We start from the raw sequence: 19,931 nt of genomic DNA, 5'->3' as shown, positions 1-19,931 counted from the left end.
TGAGGGGTGTAAGCAGCGGAATATTGATGTCGAATCCCCTCATCACTAAGGAAATCATTGAGTGTATAGTTCTTGAACTCGGAGCCGTTGTCACTTCTTATTGCCATAATGAGGAGGTTGTGTTGTCGTTGCACCTCGGTAGCAAAGTCAATGAATATTTGTTGAGTCTCATCTTTCGTCTTGAGAAAGTAGACCCAAGTGTATCTTGAGTAATCATCAACAATCACCAAGCAATGTTTCTTCGCACCAAGACTTGCATGAGTAACGGGACCAAAGAGATCCACATGAAGGAGCTCCAAGATCCTCTTGGAAGAGATGATAGTCTTGCTTGGATGCGGAAAGTCATGCATTTTGCCTTCAACACAAGCCCTACAAACACGATCTTTGGCAAAAGAAACATTTTCCATTAGTCCCACAATATGGTTCCCCTTGTGAAGACTTTGCAAAGTTCTCATGTTGACATGGGCTAAGCGGCGGTGCCACAACCAACCCACATCCGCCTTTCCGAATAGGCACATCGCACTTGAAGTGGTGGTCCCCGAAAAGTCCACCACATACAAGTTATGTTCGCGATACCCAACGAAAGCGACTTTTAGAGTTTTGCTCCACAAGAGGACCACAATATCATTATCAATAAAGACGGCGAAACCCATCTTGCCAAGGGCGGAAACGGAAAGCAAATTGTAACCAAGGGTTTTGACAAGCATGACATCCACAAGAGTAATGTTGTGTGCAACCACAACCTTGCCAAAACCCAATACCTCGGATGTAGAATTATCGCCAAAGGAGACGGTGATATCATTTATATTGGGCATCAACTCCTTGATGAGGTTCTTGCCGCCGGTCATATGACTTGTACATCCACTATCAAGTACCCATTTTGAACCTCCGGCGGCATAGTCCTACATGAGATCAATTCTTGGATTTAGGTACCCATTTCTCAATGGGTCCTCTTTTGTTAGCGACAAGGGTCTTTGGGACCCAGATATACCAAGCAACATAACCATCATATGGGCCAACATACTTAGCATAAACATCACCATAATAATCTTTAAATAAAACATAGTGAGGGTTAGCATTTCCCGCATCATCATCATTAATGGTTTTGCCCTTAGGAGCTTCACCATTAGTGATATCTTTCTTCTTCTCTTGTGCGGGCTTGGCCTTTTGCTTGTTTGCCTTCTTTGCCTTGGCCCCATAACCAAGGCCCTCCTTCCCATTGTTTGATCTTTGCTTACTCAAAAGATCATCCAAAGAAAGTTTACTTTGGGGAGAGGAGGCCTTAGCAAGTTCATCCTTCAACCTAGTGTTTTCCTCAATAACATTTGCATGATCACATGAAGGAGTAGAGGAACTAGGCACATCATATGAAGCAAGCCTAATTTGAAGTTGCTCAAACGACTTGGATAGGAGAGTGTATTCACTCTTCAAAGCTTTGTGAGCTTTGTCTAGTTCATCTAGATCCTTCACAAGTTTCTCATGATCAACCCCAAATTGGGCCTTTTCCTTTTTAAGCACTTTATTCTTAGCCCTAGCAAGATCTCTAGCTTTAGTGAGCTTGTTAATTTTATCTTGAGGCTCTTCAATATTTTCTAGCCTCTCTTCAAGAGAAGCTATGGTTTCTTTACTTTCCTCAATAGCATTTTTAAGAGCATGGATTTCAAGAGAGTCTTCTCTCTCTATTTGACCCTTTTTCTCAAGAGTATGATTTTGTTGAGCTATACGAGCCATGAGATTTGAAACATGCTTTTTAGTGTTACCTTGTAGGTTGAGAATGAATTCATCAAACTCTAGCATTTCTTGTTTCACTTTTAGACTAGCATCATCAACCCCTAGATCACTAGATATGTGAGGCATAGAGAGGCTAGGAGATGATACCTTGGAGGATTTAGCCATGAGACAACTTTCTTCCTCCACATGAATGACCTCATTGGGGGATTCACTTGGTGATGAAGAGTTAGTGGAGAGGGAGGCAAGAGCGACCAATCCATTAGAGGTTGCATCATCTTCATCATCAACATCATCATCTCCGGAGGTATATTCTTCTTGAGTTGATAGCACAATAGATGTGTCCAAGGAGGACCTTGCCATGAAGCAATGTGCATTCTTGATATGAGGATTCTCATTGGGGGACTCAAAGAGAGATGAAGAGGGAATGTTGGTAGTGGCAATGGCGGCCACTTCCTTTGAGCTTTCTTCTCCTTCATCACCACTAGAACTTTCAACTTCATCGGAAGAATATTCTTCCCTTGTTACTAGCACAACTCTTGAGGGCCTCTTGCCCTTCTTGGTCTTGTTGTTGTAGAATTTCTTGTTGGGGGCTTTTGAATATTTGCCCTTTGTGTCTTTGCTCTTGTCCTTGGGAATGAGCCTTCCATTATGAAGCTCCCTATTCTCATAGGGGCATTCGGCAATGAAGTGGCGCTTGTCATCACAATTGTAGCATGATCTTGTCTTAGGACCAAAGTTAGTGAACCCACTTTTGTGGTTTCTCTTGATGTTGTCTTCCTTGGCCTTGGAGGGATCAACCCAAAAGGACTTTGCATGGAAGGCCATGTGATCATGATAGTGGCGTTCCAAATCTTCCGGATAGGACATACTCCAAGATGCCCTATATTGTTCTTGAGGGTACACTTCTTCTACGGGGTTGACCATCAAGGCAAGATTGTTCCCTTTTGACATACCAATGGCACGATTGCGAGAATCATGAGAGTTTTGCTCGAGCACCTTGAGGGCTTGCATCTCGTGTACGGCATCTTGAGATGAGAGAGAGGAATAGCATTCTCTCCCAACAAGGGTCTTGACATCACTGGGTACAAACGGCATCATGCATTCAATGTACTTCTCCTTGATCCAAGAGTCATTGATGTGGGTGGCACCGATAAGCCGGAAGGCATCGGCAACGATGAGAAGTCTTCCATACATGACTTGATGATCTTCATCCGGTAGCCTCATGAATCCTTCGGCTTGATTCCGAAGAGCATTATACTTGTTCCTTCTCGTGCTCTCACTTCCAATGCAACTAGCGGCCAAACCTTCCCAAGCTTCCTTGGCGGTGGTGTAGTTCCGAACACGAGGCAAATCCTTTGTCCCCACACTAGTTTGAATCATGTGCAAGGCGGTGTTGTTGAGTTGACTATCAACCGCTTCTCTTCTAGTCAACTTGTCGGGGTTGTAGGGCTTGAAGCCTTCCAAGATGATTCTCCAAAGTTCATTGGAGGCACTGCAAACATGAGAGCGAAACTCAAATTGCCAAGTATCGAAATTCTCAACGGAAAACTTAGGTGGGTCGCCTCAAATGTTCAAATGGGGATGGGGAACCGATATATCGGGAGATAGAAAAGGTGGAGGTACTCGATTGTAGCTCTCACCTCCACTAGTTTCCCTAGGAGATGCAACGGGAGATTTGATAGTGTTTAAGTTATCACCTTCCACGGGTTTGGTAGAGGAGGGTAATACCGAAGCACCTCCCTCTTCTAACGCACCCGTGTCCTTTACCTCTACGGTGGAAGCCCTAGGAGGGACCGGAGTCAAAAGCTCGGAAATCATTTTTCTCATGCTTTCCATTTGAGCATCCATGGAGGATCTCAACGAATTGATGTCCTCCATGGTGACCATCTTACCGGCCTCTTCTGAAGGCCCATCGTCCGGCATACTCTTAGGCGGTTAAGCCCGAAATAAGAGCCGAGGATCTGATACCAATTGAAAGGATCGTATGCCGCACCTAGAGGGGGGGGGGGTGAATAGGTGCTAACCAATTTTTAGTTCTTTTTCAATTTAGGCTTGACACAAAGGTAAATTCTCTAGATATGCAACTAAGTGAATTTACCTATATGACAAGGTTATCAACTAAGCAAGATATAGCTACGCAATATATAGGAGATAGAATGGGATAGAGGTAACCGAGAGTGGAGCACGCGATGACACGGAGATGATTCCCGTAGTTCCCTTCCTTTGCAAGAAGGTACGTCTACGTTTGGAGGAGTGTGGTTGCTACGCAAGCCAAACCAACAGCCACGAAGGCTTCAATCAGATCTCCTGTGAGCAACGCCACGAAGGCCTAGCCCACTTCCACTAAGGGATTTCCTCGAGGCGTAAACCGGGCCTTTACAATGTTCTTGGGGCACACATCCACAACCGAATTGGAGGCTCCCAAATCTGTAATAATACAACAATCAACAACAACACATCAACACAAATCAACTAGGGAACCAAATAGGAACACTAGCATGAGATCCCTCAAACAAATGAGGGGGAAATGAAAATCGCTTCGGTGAGGATGTAGATCGGTGGCTTCTCCTTCGAATCTCCAAAGATCAAGAGCTTTGGTTGGGGGAGGAAGGAGATCTTGCAAATCTTGTGTTTCTTGAGGTGGCTCTAATGGAGGTGAAGCTTGGCAGATTTCTTGTGCAATGATTGAGCAAAGGGGGAAGGAAGAAGAAGAGGGGTATAAATACCCCTCTCCAAAATCCAGCCGTTGAGCCTTCCGGGGGGCCGGATAATCCGGCCTAAGTTAGGGTCGGATAATCCGCCCCCCCCGGATAATCCGGCCTCCTGGTACAAAACCAGGACAATGTCCGGGCAATTGTCCGGCCCCTATACTGAGCTGCTTTTCGTCAAGTCCTTAGCCGAAATTCTGGGGGCCGGATATTCTTGAAATGTCCGGCCCGGATAATCCGGCCCTGGGACAAAACCGGGACAATATCCGGGCAATTGTCCGGCCCCTATACTGAGCAGCTTTTCCCCAAGTCCTTAGCCGAATTTCTGGGGGCCGGATATTTTGGAAATATCCGGCCCGGATTATCCGGCCTGATGAACATTTTTGCAAATGCTTTTTGACAGCACTGACCACATCCAACACACATACAAATGTATCTATGTAATCCCTGTACCACTTAAACAACCATTAGTGTATCACATATATTGACATCAAACACTCAAAACATAATATGAGAGATGTTCTTTCACCAGGAAGCCCAGATCTGGCTCGCACTCCAGCCTCCGCTCTCCGCCGCCGGGTGACCCAGACCTTGCCGAGCTCAAGGCGGCGGACCTCCCTGGCCGAGCTTCTCCTCGCCGCCGCCTCCAGCACCGGCCGCGCCCGACCGCCTCCCGACGGCGCCTCCTCTCCTCTCCGCCCGAACTCTCCGCAGCAGGCCTCGCCAGACTCTTCCCTCCCGCCAAGGGACAGCAGCCTCCACTCGTCTCCGGCACGAGCTAGGGCCGGCCGCCACGGTTGTCGCCAACTCCAGGCGACCTCCATGCAGTAGCCGCCCCAGCCCTGAAGGCCCAAATCGGGCCTATAGACCCAGATCAGGCCCACTCCGACTCCTCCCTCTCCCCACGCCAGCGCCGCCAGGAGAGCTCCACGCGCGCCCAGGACACGGGAGCGACGGCCTCTGCTCGCCAAGGCTCTTCCTTGGCGGAGACTCTCCGCGCCGCCGCCTCCCAGCCAAGGCCCGCGAGCGCCTCCGGTGAAGCTGCCGCGCCTCGCCTCCGCCTCCCCTCCGCTGCCTACCTCGCCGGGAGCCGCCTCTCCGCCATGCGCCGCCGGCCGCGCCGCCCACCGCGCCACCCATGGCGTCCCACCTCCGCACGTCGGGGGCCCGCCGGCGCGCCCGCCTGCACCCCCCGTCTTCGACGGCCAGGCGTGGCCGCCACCGCCTGCCCTGGCGACGGCAGCGGCCGGAGGAGGAGATCCGGCGGCTACTAGGGTTTGGCGTGGGGGGCGCCTCCGGAGCCGCCCGTGCGTGGCGGCTACTAGTCTAGACATTAAGAATGCACACATCGAGAAATGCGGAAAAGGAAAAAAAAACGAGGAATATACGTTGAATCTGCAAGTCAGGTCGCACATAGCATGAATGCAACGACCTAGACCGCGAAAAAAAAAAACGAGGAATATACTTTCAATATACGTTGCTCTTTATAAATTCCCTAAAATTTTGCTACATCAAATGTCTACACGAGGACGCGTAAATTATTCACATTCACTTATTCAGGAAGCATTTGACCACTCCCGTACAATTAATTAGTACTAGTAATAGGCACCATCGATGCCAAGTCAGGTCGCACATAGCATGAATGCAACGGCTGTGACAGGAGTATACAGCATCGACGTCAGGTGCGTAAATCGGTGGCTAGAGCTCATCATCAGCGGCCAAGTGCAGCGGCGCAGCGACGTTGCGCTTGTGCTCCCCGAAGACCCGGTTCAGGAACATGGCCAGCCTCACTCCCCCCTGCGCGATCCGCCGCGTCACGATTGGTAGTCTCGAACTGAAGTAATCATCTGCAGATTACAAAACGATTGTGGTGTCTCATGATCAGTTGCTTCATTCATAGGGTCATGATACATTCGAAATCTAACGGCACGAACAAGAGTTGGATGGAGCAGCAGTAGACTAGACTGAGAGTTTACCAGACAGTGTATCCCCGTCGTGGACGCTATTGTACCCCCATTTGCAAGCCAAGTCTATGCTCTCAGTGGCATACCTGTCACATCAAGATGAATGAACTGTATGAGAGAAAAATCCAAATGGCAAAAGAAAAACCTATTTTCTCTGGAGTATATACTGACTTGGTTGGGCAGGACGAGAGGTCTGTGCAATCTCTCCACGAAGATGCGTCGTCGGACCATGTACCCTAGAGGAGACATATACCGGAAATTAGCTAGCTTGCCTGTGAATTTCATGTTTATGGGCTTTGAAGACTAGGTTTTGTGTGGCGTTCCACCTACTTTGGTGATGTTGTGCTCGAGGTCCTTTCGGAATGCGCCCATGTCCTTGCCGTAGTTTTCGGCGAGTGTTGTGAGTATTATCTCCCTGTCCCATACCTGAAAATATATCGCAAGTGTAATTCACAGGTAAAGAGTTAAAGCTCAATGGCATGTTGTTTGCCACATGTCACTTTGTGTACTTAATTATCACGGGAGTTGGTTACATGATGGAGGTTGGACTTGTGCTTGAACCAGCGTAGGTTCACTGCATTGCCCCCTTGGTCGCTTGTGAACCCCACATGCATGGGCTGGACGGACAATACAAATTATGTCAGATGGTTTACTTTCGAGGAATTATGTTGGAGGATCTATAAAATACCAGGTTTAAGAAAAGTTACCTGATGAACATCTCCCATGAAATGTGACAAGAATAACAGTGCTTCGGTCAGGTTATCTGCATTGGCAATCAGATGAAATTTGAACAAGCATCGATCAGGCCTCACAACAGTTGTACAGGAACGCTGGCTGAGACCGACAGTGTCGGTAGCTTACACTTGCGGTCAGCACTGCCGTGCTTGTAATGCATGAGCTGCGAGGTGAAGTTGGAGATGGCGCCGGCGACGCACATGTCCTTGGCACCACTGGGGTCATGGCAATCCCCTGCTCATTCATTGGGTGAACATCACGATGCTGAGAATTCAGAAATTCAGAACAGAGTTTACAATACGGCTCGCTCCCAGGGAAACATACTCGAGTAGGCGAAGCTGCAGGCCTTGTCAGGGGTGTCGATGAAGTGCAGCGGGCTGGTCCACTGGTACTTGTACCAGTGCCTGACTTGGTCCGGCCACACGCAGAGCGCCGACAGGTCGCCGCCCGCCTCCTCCGGGAGGAGGTTCTTCACGGCGTGTGCAGCAGCAGGCTCCAACAGACCCTGCAACAGAATCACCCAATTCAGTTACCACATGGCAATGCATATGCCCACAACCTACGATAAACAGAATGGCAAGTGTCTCTTACCTGTGCGATCTGGCATGTGAGCATGTGCCCCTCCGTGCTCCATGACCACGCCACCGGCGCCGACGCGAGGACCAGACCGAGCACCGCCGCTAGCAGGGACGCGCTGGAGGCCATTGACAATGTCGTCAACTTCATTGCCCAAGGCACCTGAATTGGATCGATGGTTCAGAGAAGCGAGTACAGGTGGTGATATAGGGAGCTGGAAGAGTAAGGTGGCGAGGCTTCTTTGAGTGCAAGCATTATTTTGACGTTCCTTGTGAACGTGCATGCTTTGCTTAGCTTAGCTCCGTTGTTCCATACCCACAAGGCCACAACTTTTTGGTGGTGTGTGGTGTGTTGTCTTTCGGTTCAGTGAAAGCTTCGTTTGTGTTTGCGTGGTCTTCTGAGTTCTGAGAATGGAAACTGTCCCATCTCGTGGTAATGAGACTGCTGTTCTTGCGTCAGGAGGTGAGCAACAGGGACGGGAAGGAACCATGGACAATTGGACATTTCTGATGCTTGAAGCATGAGCCTTCCGTGCAGCTGTGGCAATGTTGGGCCGGGCCTGAATGGCTTGTGTTGGGCCGCGCCTAGGTGGGCTGTGCTGGACCGGGCCTAAGTTGGCCGTGTTGGGCCTAGGTGGCAGACAAGCACTGAAGCGGCGAAGCGAGCAACACGGATAACAGTCTGACATCCAGAGCTAGCCAGGCCTGTCGGAATCAGTGTGTGGGTTGCTGTCGCCGGCGGCGATGTCGACGGCTGCAGCCACCACCCTGACCTCCTCCCCCTTCGCGCGGCCTCGCGGCAGGAGAATGGTGCGGCCGCATGCCTCGGTGTCAGAGGCGTTCCACCCGGAGGTGTCCCGGGCGGTGGAGTCGCTGCAGGCGGAGTTCCGGGAGGTGGACAGCGCCATCGCCCTCAACTCCTCCCGCGTCTCCGCCGCATTCCGCCGTGCTCGCGTCGCCCCCCACGTACGCAACCTCTCTTTCTCGCCGCCCTAACCCCCTCCTGCTCGCTGACGCTCATCCGTATGTAAACTGCAGCACTTTGGTGGGTCGACGGGGTACGGCCACGACGACGCCGGCGGCCGGGAGGCGCTCGACTCCGTCTTCGCCCACGTCGTCGGCGCCGAGGCCGCCATCGTGCGTCCCCAAGTAATTTCCCCATCTCTTGACACATTTCGTTGCAGAGCTCCACAGAGCTGAGCTACCACTGACGACTTCTTTCTTGCTGGTTGTCAGTTCTTCTCCGGCACGCACGCCATCGCCTGCGCCCTCTTCGCGCTCTTGCGTCCTGGACACGAGGTAAGGGACATGGCAGAACCGAAGAAACAGATTTTGGCATTGTTTCTGCTGGACAAGCTGATGATGGCAGCTCCTGCAGCTCTTGGCGGTCGCCGGGCCTCCCTACGACACCTTGGAGGAGGTCATTGGGATCAGGGGGTCGGCCAACGTAGGATCGCTCAAGGACTTCGGAGTGACCTACCGAGAAGTTCCAGTGAGTCACTTTCTTCCATGGCAACCACCTACAGCTGTGTGTCACTCACACAGTGCCACATTGTGCTTTTGATGGATTTGCTGATGGGGATTCAGTTGTAGCTCGCAGAAGATGGCGGCCTTGACTGGGACGTGCTTGCGGATGCCATCAGACCGGAGACTGGATGCGCGCTCATACAGAGGTCCTGCGGCTACTCGTGGCGCAAGAGCCAGAGTGTAGCTGATATCCGTAGAGCCATAGAGTTGATCAAGGCAAGATTGTCTTCTGAATTTAAGGGCAGCATATTCCATACCTAGTCAACTAACTCGTTTCACTGATGATTTGGGTCTCACTGCAGATGCAAAATCCAAACTGCAAGGTCATGGTGGACAACTGCTATGGTGAATTCGTTGAGACATCGGAGCCTCCAATGGTGGTATGTTCATCAATCATGATGGTCATTATATGCATAGCAAAAAGGTATCTCACCTGATTGGGCATCTGCATGGCAGGGAGCAGATTTGATCGCCGGTAGCCTGATAAAGAACCCTGGAGGTACTATCGCGCCTTGTGGTGGTTATGTTGCCGGGAAGAAAGATTTGGTTGCAGCTGCTGCGGCTCGCCTATCTGCGCCTGGTCTTGGGGTGGAGTTCGGTTCGGCACCTGGCCATGTTATGCGAGCGCTCTTTCAGGGCTTGTTTCTTGCTCCGCAAATGGTTGGAGAGGCAGTAAAAGTAGGTTTGCTTATTAGTTATTTCCTCTTCTAGGAAATTTATGTATGCAATTGTAAGTGACAGTCTTATACTATCCACAGGGTGGTTTGCTGATTGCAGAGGTCATGTCAGCCAAGGGCTATAGAGTTCAACCACTTCCGAGGGTTCCGCGGCATGATATTGTCCAGGTTGCCTAAAGTTCAACATTACAGTTAGTCTAAAAATAGTTTTACATTACTGCCACATGAATATTCGCATGAGCAAGATATGACTATACCAAACTATCAATGGTTCACACAACATTAGAACTTAGTCTTGGATAAATCAGCATATCTACTGCAATATGTCACGTGTTCAGAAGGCTGGTGTAGGGAAAACAGATTGCAATCAACATGAATAAAGAATAAAGAATTGATGAAATGGTGGTAGTATTCTGGTTTTAATCTCATGAAGAACAAATCGCTGAAGAAACTATAAACCATCTAAGCAAAGTTTAATCTTGACAGAAGGTCAACCAGGCTATTCAAAACATTAGTCTGTGATAGTGTCGCAGCATTTTAAGACTGGGGAAATAACAAAATTGTTTGTTTTCCTACAGGCAGTAGAGCTTGGCAACAGGGAGAGACTCATAGCGTTTTGTGAAGTTGTTCAACAAACTTGCCCAGTAGGATCGTTTATTAAGCCAACTGCTGGGGAAACTCCTGGTTATGCTTCAGAGGTATGGTTGCATACCTCCCTCTATAAATGTGTGCTTGTGGTTTTAGTTTACTATTTTTTATAATATATTTGAGGGCAGTTTATTCTGTATCTACTATTTTGCTCTAACTGAAAGAAATTTTGCCCCAGACACTATGTTTGGGTTTTCTGCATAGTTTTTTATGCTTTGATATAAGAGTGATTAGTTCACTTGAATCAGGTCATTTTTGCGGACGGGACGTTCATGGATGGAAGCACAAGTGAGCTGTCGTGTGATGGGCCCTTAAGAGACCCATACGCTGTGTTCTGTCAGGTCAGTTGAGAATTGGCACCCTTGCATCCTGATTACTTGTACTAATGAACAACAGACTCTAATGGACACCAAGTTTGAGGCTGATAGCCTGGGCCATCAAGTCCGCCTTCTCCCCTGCACTGATGCCTATTCTCCCTTGAAATGTATCAATGCAGGGAGGAACACATTGGACACAGTGGGCTCTTGTCCTGGGTGAAGTTCTGAAGGTCATATAGCCAGAACACTTCCCATTTTCAGAATGGCCCCCCTCTTCGCTAGCTATAACTGATTGGTCAGTGCTTGTTGATTGAAGTGGGAATCATCAGGTAATTTTCATAATTTGCTTCTTATTGATGCTATCAGATCTGACATGAATTCACAAAAGGAATTCCTTAATGCAGGAACCAGCATACTCATAAATTCTTTTGGTTGAACCGACCAAGGATTTAAAACAACAGAGACATTTCAAAGCTGTTAAGAGTTCAGCAGGCTCCACTCATTGATTGTGAGCATAACTTCAAGCCAGAGCCTCATTTGCATAGCTTCTGAAATCAACTTGCCAGTTCATTAGGATACCACTTTGAACAGTAGGATGAGTTAGAAATGCTTTGTAATTGATGTACTATATACCAGCTGTATGAGTTTGCCAATTCAAGGAGACAGATGACTGCCACAACACTTCATTTTGGAAGATTCTTTCGTGTGCAATGACTCCACATTGCTAGTGTTAGGGCAATTCTTTCTTAAATTTTTGTATTACAATTTTTGTTACTTAATAGTCCACATCAATTGTGAGTCTGCTATAAGCACTACACAGAACATTCTGTCACTTTTTACGAAGATTATATTTCCTAATTTAAGATTCATGAAAGCCATCTTCTTGTAACGAGTCAATTTCTGCTCATGAATTACTTCATTTTCCTGGTCAAAGATAAGTATTATTGTGTTTTTTTGTCATTATGATGAGTTTGCAGCTTTCGCTTAGATATGTAATGTACCTATTTGTCCATACAGAAGTATAGAACGAAGAGCGTAAACATGGTAGCGTACGACAGCTGTGGCTCAGCTCTATGAAAAAAACTTCTGATCAGAGATATCTTCACTGTGAGACCAGATGCAAATGCAAGCAACATAGTTACTGCTAATGTCATACGAGGCACTAACAAAAGTCAAAGGGAACCAAACTTTACACTCCGACCTCCCTGAGGCCAAAATAAATCAAGCCATCAAGATTCAAGAGCATGTGCCTCACCTTGGGGTAAGTGAAACATCCTAGAGTCTTGTTCCTCCGTTCCTAAGCAAGTTACTTTTCCTTTCCAGAATGTAAGCTACCAAAAAGAAGGTCAAGTTCCTTCACACTACTGCCACAGCTGTTTGTCACAGTCTGCAATAAACAGAGCAAGACTGGAGATCTTCGATGGGTGCTAGTCAGAGGGTGCACACGAAAATGGAGATGGATGCAGGTAAGCACAAACCAAGAGGCTACACAATGAGCAGCACCAAGAGGCTCCCCTATCTGCTGCTGCTGCTGATGGCCATCGGCGCTGCCACGCTGAGCGTCGGCGTCCTGCACAAGATGAGGGAGCGGCGTGTCTTCTCCATCCTCCTCCAGGAACGCGAGCAGCAGCTCATGTCACTCCAAGCCCTCCTGGAGGTACGGATATGGTTTCTGGCATGCCATGCATCAGAATTATTTTGCTAACTTCTATGTGCTTGTTTAGTTACAGAAACTAAGAATAGTTGTACTGCCAGTAGATTATGATTGCCCCGCTTTAGTGATTTATCACCTGAACTCCGAAGTGCTCTATGCATCTAACCAACAATCAATTCACTCCTCTTGCTCACTAATGGGGCTCAGGGAGCACTGAGAATTGGTCACTCCATTGAAGAGGTGGGCTTGAGGATCTGTCATCGCATACATGTGGTCCTAGGACACACATGCCTATGCAACATCGAGCCAAACATCCTCAAGTGCTATTTGCAGATCCAAATAAATAATATCTCTGGGCTAATGAATATATTCTCATCATCAGTAGATGAAAGTCTTGCATTAGCAATCAACATCGATGTTCAAAGATTACAAGTACCAAACATAGTTCAGCCTCCCTATAGGACATATGCTATACTCTCATTACATGTAGCTTCTGCACATACTCGCCAACTAACGGAAGTATCTTGAGCTTGAGTTATTATATGAGAGCATCACATCGATCTAAGCATATAAGATTTAATTGAACGTCTTCTTGATTTACCACCTAAGGCTAGCTACAAGAAGGATATTCATTTGTGGATCATAGATACTCCCATAGTTGCAGCACTAGCATGTGCAGAGCATAAACTATCTGCTTATTACATTAGTGTGCTCTATAAATAACTTATTTGGTTTGTTCACAAACCTGATTTTCAAAGTCAACAATATCTCATTAGCCAAATTTTGTTATTTTATTTGGACAGAACGAAAAGGAAATTAGTAAAGAGATGAGGAGAAAAGTGGATGAACTGCAAGCTAAAACGTCTATCCTGAGTATTGAGAGGACAGAACTGAAAAACAAGGTCATGAATTCAGAAACAACCACCACGTACCTCACCAATACTCAGAAAGAATTGGAGGCAGCTCTCGTGGAGAAAGAGAACCATATCAATCAAATGAAAGAGATTGTAGCTACTTCAGGCCCTGACCAGATGGTAGCTATAAAGGAACTCCTGCAAAGAAAAGAAGATGAGCTTGAAGAGATCAAGACCAAGTTCCAGGACACCAAGAAACCAGACACAGAAGTCAGTGGCAATGCTGTGTTAGGCACAAATAATGAAGATGCAGCTTCTGATACTGTAGCACTTGAGAATTCTGCACGGTCTGGTGATACCAAACCTGCTCCAACAGAAGAACATCAGTTCTATAACACCACTGCATCAGAGAGCAACCACCAAGAGGAGAGAATTGTAGTAAACACAAACAACGAAGACGTAAATCCTGATACCGTGATACTTGAGGAAAAGCCAAACTCCAGTGATTCCATACCTGCTCCAGTTGAAGAACTGCATTCCTACAACACCACTGCATCCGAGAGCAGCCACCAAGATGAGAGAATAATTGATGGCACGAACAGCAAAGATGTAACTCCTGACACTGTTGTGCTTGAGGAAAAGACAAACCCCAGTGGTTCCATACCTGCTCAAGCAGAAGAACTGCAATCCTACAGCACCACTGCATCCGGGAACAACCACCAAGAAGATAGTTCCTCAGAAGAACAGTTTATAAAGTTCACAACTAACTTTGAAGATGATGCATTACAAGCAAAAGCAGGTGATGCCAATCAAGGAGATTCAGATGCCCCTCCAAATGATGTGTTACAAGAGAAAACAGGTGATGCCAATCTAGGAGATTTGGATGCCCCTCCAAATAATGTGTTACAAGTCAAAACAGGTGATGCCAATCAAGAAGATTCAGATGCCCCTCCAAAGGGAACACGTTTAGAGGAATCTGAGCTTCATCATTTGGCAAACAGTCAAGAAGTCGACAAAGAAGAACAGGATGACGCAAGAAAATTGGTGGACCCACAAGGCGAGGTCAGCAACCGCAGCAGTGAGAGTAAGCTGCTTGAGAAAGAAGATGGCAGAGTTGATAGAGAACCAGAGAAGGAAATCAAACCTGATGGTGACTCGAAGATATCAAAAGATAGTTTGAGTGAAGCCAACCAAGATATAACACAAGTTGTGGAAACCATGTCTGTTCCTGCAGATGTAAACCCCAGCATGCCCACAAATAAAGATGAAACAAAGGAAACAAGTAGGAGGCATAGGAAGAGGAAGTCCAGATCCAAAAGGAAGAAGAGGGCCGATGTTGCTGCCAGCAATGTTGATGGAGAAGTCACCAAAGAGAGGTAGATGCCACAGCGAAGTCATGAATGAAGTGCTGGGATTTGGAAAATCACTGCAGTACAGTGATGGAAGGTACAGAAAGGCAGACTTGCAAAAGTATTTCACAAGAGGCAAAACATAGATCATTGTCATATTCTGAATAGGCTCAAAAAAAAAATGTAAAAACAATAGTATGCAACTATAGTTATCGATTTGTAGCTCATGGCAGCATAAATAATTTTTCTTGGATTGTGAACTTAATAGTGCACTGTGTAAACTTTATTCCTGTTAACACCTACCTGCATGGTAGCTCTCTACAAAGTTCTTCTGGCACTGAAATTCTATGTAAGGTTTAGTATTAAATATTATGTACGGTTACTGCAATCACATGCGACGAAGGCATGAGACCATGTTGCCACCCGCACAAGTACATACCAGATTCACTAGCATAAGTAACATATGAATTACAATACTAACAGGTCTCATTTTCACAGCAAGCATGGGTCTACACCGTGCAAATAAGCTTTATTAGCTTTACAACAATAATACATCTGAGGATAAATAATCGAACTGAAAAAGATATGTAGAGCAGTAATGTGCAACTATGAATAAACATAAATAACCGAACTGAAAAAGATGCAAGACAATAATACATCTGAAGATGTTTGAATAACCAGAAAAAGGTTGAGTTGGCTGAACATCCAATAAATATGTATCTCAAAACTTGTTGTAACACATCAAGAATTTTGAATCAATTCTACAATTATGTCCTTCCTTCTGTCTCACGAAACTAATCAAAATAGAAAAAAAAAAATACATTGTGGTTGCAAGCTATGAATGTACGTAATCGATGATGTTGTTCAAGTAGCAACCTACTGAATGACGATCTTAGTTCTTCTGCTGTTTACCTGTGGCCAGTCGTATTTATGATCACTGTACTTCATCAACTTCACATGCTAAGCATACACAGCTGTCCATGTTTAATGGGAGGCTGTAACTTGTGAGCAAAGACAACCAGTTCCACCAAAACGGTTGCGTGTGATTGTCCTAGTTACAAATCTGAAGCATGTCCATCAAAAAAGGTCACAAAATTTCAAACATTTGATACACATTAATCAGTGCATGAAACACCGTTGAAGCAGAGGGTGCGAATAATCCACATAGTTGTCCCAAAATCCCTTGTACTTCTCCATCCCAATTTTCAGCCATGGCTTCATATTTCCGTTGTAATGTAATACTGCACCTTCCTTAATAGAAGCAGGATCAACGGTTGTATAGCCTAACCCCAACACATGCCATTTCGGGTCCAATGCTTCAACCAAGCCATAGAAAGCAAGAAGCCCGGGAGGTAGAGACCCAAGCTTCCATAGAGTATGATCAGCATTGCGCTCTTGCCAATAATGATATATCCCTGTGACATTCTTGTTCCTCCATTCAACAAGATCAAGCACATTCATGCCAAATGCCCAGCCACAAGCATCAGGATCAAAATGAGCACGAATTAGAGGATGAGAATGATTGAGATACTTATGAAATCTGTGGAACGTCTCCATGCAAGTCTCAACTGCCCCCATAACGTTGCCGTTGAGGTTGATTGTAAACAAATCTGATAGGTCCTTCTGAACAACGATGTCATCATCAAGAAATACCACCTTGCGGAGTTCCGGATAGATTTCTGGGATGTAAAACCTCAAGTGGTTGAGCATTGACAAGTACTTTGGATTTCTGAATTTGATTGGTGTTCCACGATTACCACTGCCAGAGAAGTAGAAATTCTGCGTGGCAGCATCCTGGAGCTGCTTAAGAACAGGAACATACGAGGCGTTTAGCCAGGTGAAGTCCTCCACCTTCTGTATCTCCACGATGGCCCCTCCGTAATCGTTCATGGCAAACCAGGCCTTCATTGGAGCATAGTTCACCTCGTCGGTCACCAGATGGAAAACATTCTTCTCAGGGTGCTTCGAATTCAGAGTTGTGGAATTGACGACGACAGAGACAGCAATGATGTTGTCGGAGAAAACACAGTAATGATAGAGGCTGTTATCCCTCATATTACTCTGCACTGCAGGGCTCCTATCTGAGAACTTCCTCTGAAGCTCTGGACTCTTGAACCACTCCATGGTTAGCCGGACACCAAGGCAGTAAAGCCCCTTTGGGAGCTCCTCAGCGGCAATCTGCCCATACTTTGTGCTCTTGTCCGCCTCGGCCTTCGACTTCTCCTCCAAGGACTGAATCTGACCCTTCAGCTTCATGATGGTGACCGAGCTGTCGTACCGGAACTGCTGCGCCTGGAAGAAGAGCATGGCCATGTCCCTGATCGCCTTCTCCGCGTCCTCCTTCTTCACCGTGCCACCGTGGGCCGCAGCGTGCGCGAGGATGCTCTGCTCCCGCCGCACCTGCGCGCTCAGCTCCGCCACAAACTGCAGGTTGTTGGCTTCTTTCGCTGCCACGATGTAGGTCTTTGCGAGGGAAATCTGGTCCATGAGCTGACGGGAGAACGAGTGCGCGCTCAGCATTTCGTCCGTCATGTTGTGCGCGTCCGTGATGCCGTCCAGGTAAGATCTCTGCACATTGGAAGTTCACAACTTTTAGACGCTAGTCTAGCATTCACGATCTTGTTATAACAGTGAGCGAAAACACAGGTGGTCAAGTTGGCAAATTCAGCAGTTATGATAATAACTAGCAACTGCAGTTTGATCGTTCCAGGCCAGATGAGGCAACAGTTCTTGGAAGTGACAGAAGGCGGCGCGGTTACCTGGCGGAGAAGAGGGGACGAGACGGTGGTGCCGGATCGCGCCGAGTCGGTGGACGGCGGGGAGGAGGGGTCGGGGGAGCCGGCGAGGCCGAGGAGGAGGAGGACGCAGGCGAGGGCCAGGACGAGCGAGAGGCCGAGGCGGACCCAGAGCGGGCGCTGCTGCCACCGGCGCCTGAAGGACGGCCGGCGCTGGTCCAGGAACGGCCGCCGCCTAGCCGGGTCGAGGAGGCCCGCCGGCCGCACCATTGCCACGCCGGCTCCGGGTGCTGGGAGGGCGGCGCGGCGCCGGTGGGGGCGGCGACGAGATCTGGGCGGCGCGACGCGTCGGCTATCGCGAAAAAACTCTACTTTCTTGTCGTCGCGGCCTTCAGATCTCACACGGCCCGGCACGCAGGCGGGCAGGCAGCTCCGTGTTCCCTTTGCTTGACTGCGCTGCGACTGATTGATTTGCTTCCTCGTCTTATTGGCAGATGAGATCCATTGCGGTAAGTTCCTGTTCCACAGTAAATTTCCTGCTTCACCGCGGCGCTCTATCCATGTTTTTTTTTTTTGACAATCAATACCACATATATTCATAATAACAAATAGTACATGGTAGAGATACACGAGCTATCTCCAGTGATTACAAAATAAAGTCTAAAAGATACTAGCAAATCTTCAAGGTCTTCAAACTCTTTTTTCTTCCAAGACATAATCTTGTATTTTTCTGAAGGCAGCCAAAGATAGATAACAAACCATAGACCTGTAAATACCAACGAAGGTTCTCCCATAATTTTAATTTGAGCCGCAATGCCAAGGCTGCGTGCACGCGCGCAATCATTAAAGTAGTCAATCAACATCGGCAAGAGTACCAACACCAGTATCTCAGGGAATAAAAACCGATCTGCCTTGTCGACGTTGATGGAGAGCCGAGAGTACGAATCACCATTGTCGAGGACGTAGCAACCGGGACAAAAACTGCGAGGATAATCCTCCTCGCGGCAACCATGAGAAAAGATCCAAGATCGATCTGGCGAAGTAAGATCTGAACACCCATACCTAGATAATTGTAATCTTTCAGCACCACCATTGACGTCGGGAAGGAGATCTCGTCGTCGAACGAAAGGCCGAGGATCACTTATTTCAGACGATGCCATCTCCATTGCGGGGAAACCAACAAGAAAACGGCTACCAAAAACCTAACATAGATTACTGAAAAGACTACTTTTATTGAAAACTCCACTCATAGATCGGATTCCCCACTCCTCCCGACGCCGGCAAAGCCGGCCGGAGAAGGGGGAACCGATCTATGGAGGAGGCTGAGTTAGGGCGGCTAGGGCTTTTTCTCAAGAGGCGGCGGCTACCAGGGCGCTCTATCCATGTTAAGAGCAGCTCTAGTTTGAACAGACTGTAAAAACGCGTGTAAAAGAATTTTAAGGGTCTGAAAAATCAGCCTCCCAACCTATTTTTTTCGATAAAGAAAATATTTTAATATTGAGAAGATATCAATTATGCGTCCTCCCAACCTATTGAATCGAGGGTTGCGCAGACGAATCGACGTTACCCTGTATCACGTATCGAGTTTGGCGGAAGGGAACATTCAGCGCTAGCCTTTCCCGCTTTCCTGCCGCAGCCGCATCTCCCCCCCTCCCGCCGCCGTGTACCTCTAGCCTCTCCTCGCCCACCCTAGCGCTGACATGGACTCCTCCTAGCCACCGATAGTCATTGGCCAGGTCGGGCTAGCCCAATCGACCACGCCCACTCCCGCAACTTTGGACGCTACCTCCCCCTTGTCGGCCCACTCGTGGTCGTTCCCATGGCCGCCTTCGGCGGTGTCAAACACAAGAAGCAGGGCAACCACGTCATCCAGTGTGGCGCTGCCGCCGCACCCTCATTGACCAGGCTCAAAGTTTGTCCATGGCCACTCTTGCGGTGCCGTCGAAGAAGAAGCCGGCCGCGAAGACCGCATCAGCTTCGAAGAAGAAGCCAGCCGCGAAGACCGCATCAGCTTCGAAGAAGAAGCCGGCTAGAAAGGCTGCTCCTACAGGCGGGATGCACGCTCCAGCCCCCAATCTCGCCGATGCCCACCAAGTGTCCGTCGATTCGCTTGCAAGGTATGAAATCTCTTCGATGGTTTCAATTACTTTAAGGTTTGGAACTCATATGTGAGTTTCGATTTTGCACATTGTAGTTTGGACATCAATGAAGTGTCGAACTCCTTTTGTGAGCTTATTGAACGATAATACGGTTGACCCTGACAAACATCGCTTGAAGACTTCGAAACCAACATGGATGAGGGTGAGGCGATGATCAGGACATGGGAGAGTGTGTCACTCGATGACGTGGCCACCACCGATCAAGCCATGAATAGGTATTAGCAAAGGACTGAGGATAAGTTTTTCATTTCATGCATCGGCTTGCTTCCACGTTGCCGCACACCTATAGATCACTCCA

At 47.8% G+C, this 19,931-nt stretch overlaps 4 protein-coding genes across 4 annotated transcripts; 2 read left to right on the top strand and 2 right to left on the bottom strand.

The window, feature by feature from the left end:
- Positions 1-5,901: 5,901 nt before the first annotated feature.
- On the bottom strand, positions 5,902-7,888 carry LOC127336994 (endonuclease 1). The gene is made up of 9 exons (XM_051363856.2): positions 7,730-7,888; positions 7,463-7,643; positions 7,265-7,372; positions 7,111-7,166; positions 6,937-7,020; positions 6,734-6,829; positions 6,575-6,639; positions 6,416-6,489; positions 5,902-6,286 (listed from the first exon to the last, which is right to left on the bottom strand). The coding sequence occupies exons 1-9, from the start codon at positions 7,862-7,864 to the stop codon at positions 6,138-6,140; spliced, it is 948 nt and encodes a 315-aa protein (XP_051219816.1). The 5' UTR covers positions 7,865-7,888; the 3' UTR covers positions 5,902-6,137.
- Positions 7,889-8,391: 503 nt separating this feature from the next.
- LOC127336993 (uncharacterized) lies at positions 8,392-11,578 on the top strand. The gene is made up of 12 exons (XM_051363855.2): positions 8,392-8,679; positions 8,752-8,862; positions 8,950-9,012; positions 9,092-9,205; positions 9,307-9,456; positions 9,543-9,620; positions 9,697-9,918; positions 9,999-10,085; positions 10,496-10,615; positions 10,814-10,906; positions 11,062-11,211; positions 11,287-11,578. The coding sequence occupies exons 1-11, from the start codon at positions 8,458-8,460 to the stop codon at positions 11,119-11,121; spliced, it is 1,320 nt and encodes a 439-aa protein (XP_051219815.1). The 5' UTR covers positions 8,392-8,457; the 3' UTR covers positions 11,122-11,211; positions 11,287-11,578.
- A 181-nt stretch (positions 11,579-11,759) lies between these two features.
- Positions 11,760-15,071, top strand: LOC127336992 (uncharacterized). Its single transcript, XM_051363853.2, has 2 exons — positions 11,760-12,539; positions 13,340-15,071. Exons 1-2 carry the CDS (start codon positions 12,303-12,305, stop codon positions 14,768-14,770), a joined length of 1,668 nt encoding a protein of 555 aa, XP_051219813.1. The 5' UTR covers positions 11,760-12,302; the 3' UTR covers positions 14,771-15,071.
- A 356-nt stretch (positions 15,072-15,427) lies between these two features.
- LOC127336991 (probable galacturonosyltransferase 10) lies at positions 15,428-17,949 on the bottom strand. The gene is made up of 2 exons (XM_051363852.2): positions 17,499-17,949; positions 15,428-17,307 (listed from the first exon to the last, which is right to left on the bottom strand). The coding sequence occupies exons 1-2, from the start codon at positions 17,742-17,744 to the stop codon at positions 15,859-15,861; spliced, it is 1,695 nt and encodes a 564-aa protein (XP_051219812.1). The 5' UTR covers positions 17,745-17,949; the 3' UTR covers positions 15,428-15,858.
- Positions 17,950-19,931: the final 1,982 nt, after the last annotated feature.

This window comes from Lolium perenne, chromosome 2 (assembly GCF_019359855.2).
Source record: "Lolium perenne isolate Kyuss_39 chromosome 2, Kyuss_2.0, whole genome shotgun sequence".
Taxonomy (NCBI): Eukaryota; Viridiplantae; Streptophyta; class Magnoliopsida; order Poales; family Poaceae; genus Lolium; species Lolium perenne.
Note: the sequence above shows the minus strand (reverse complement) of the source record. Positions and strands in the feature narration are given on the sequence as shown.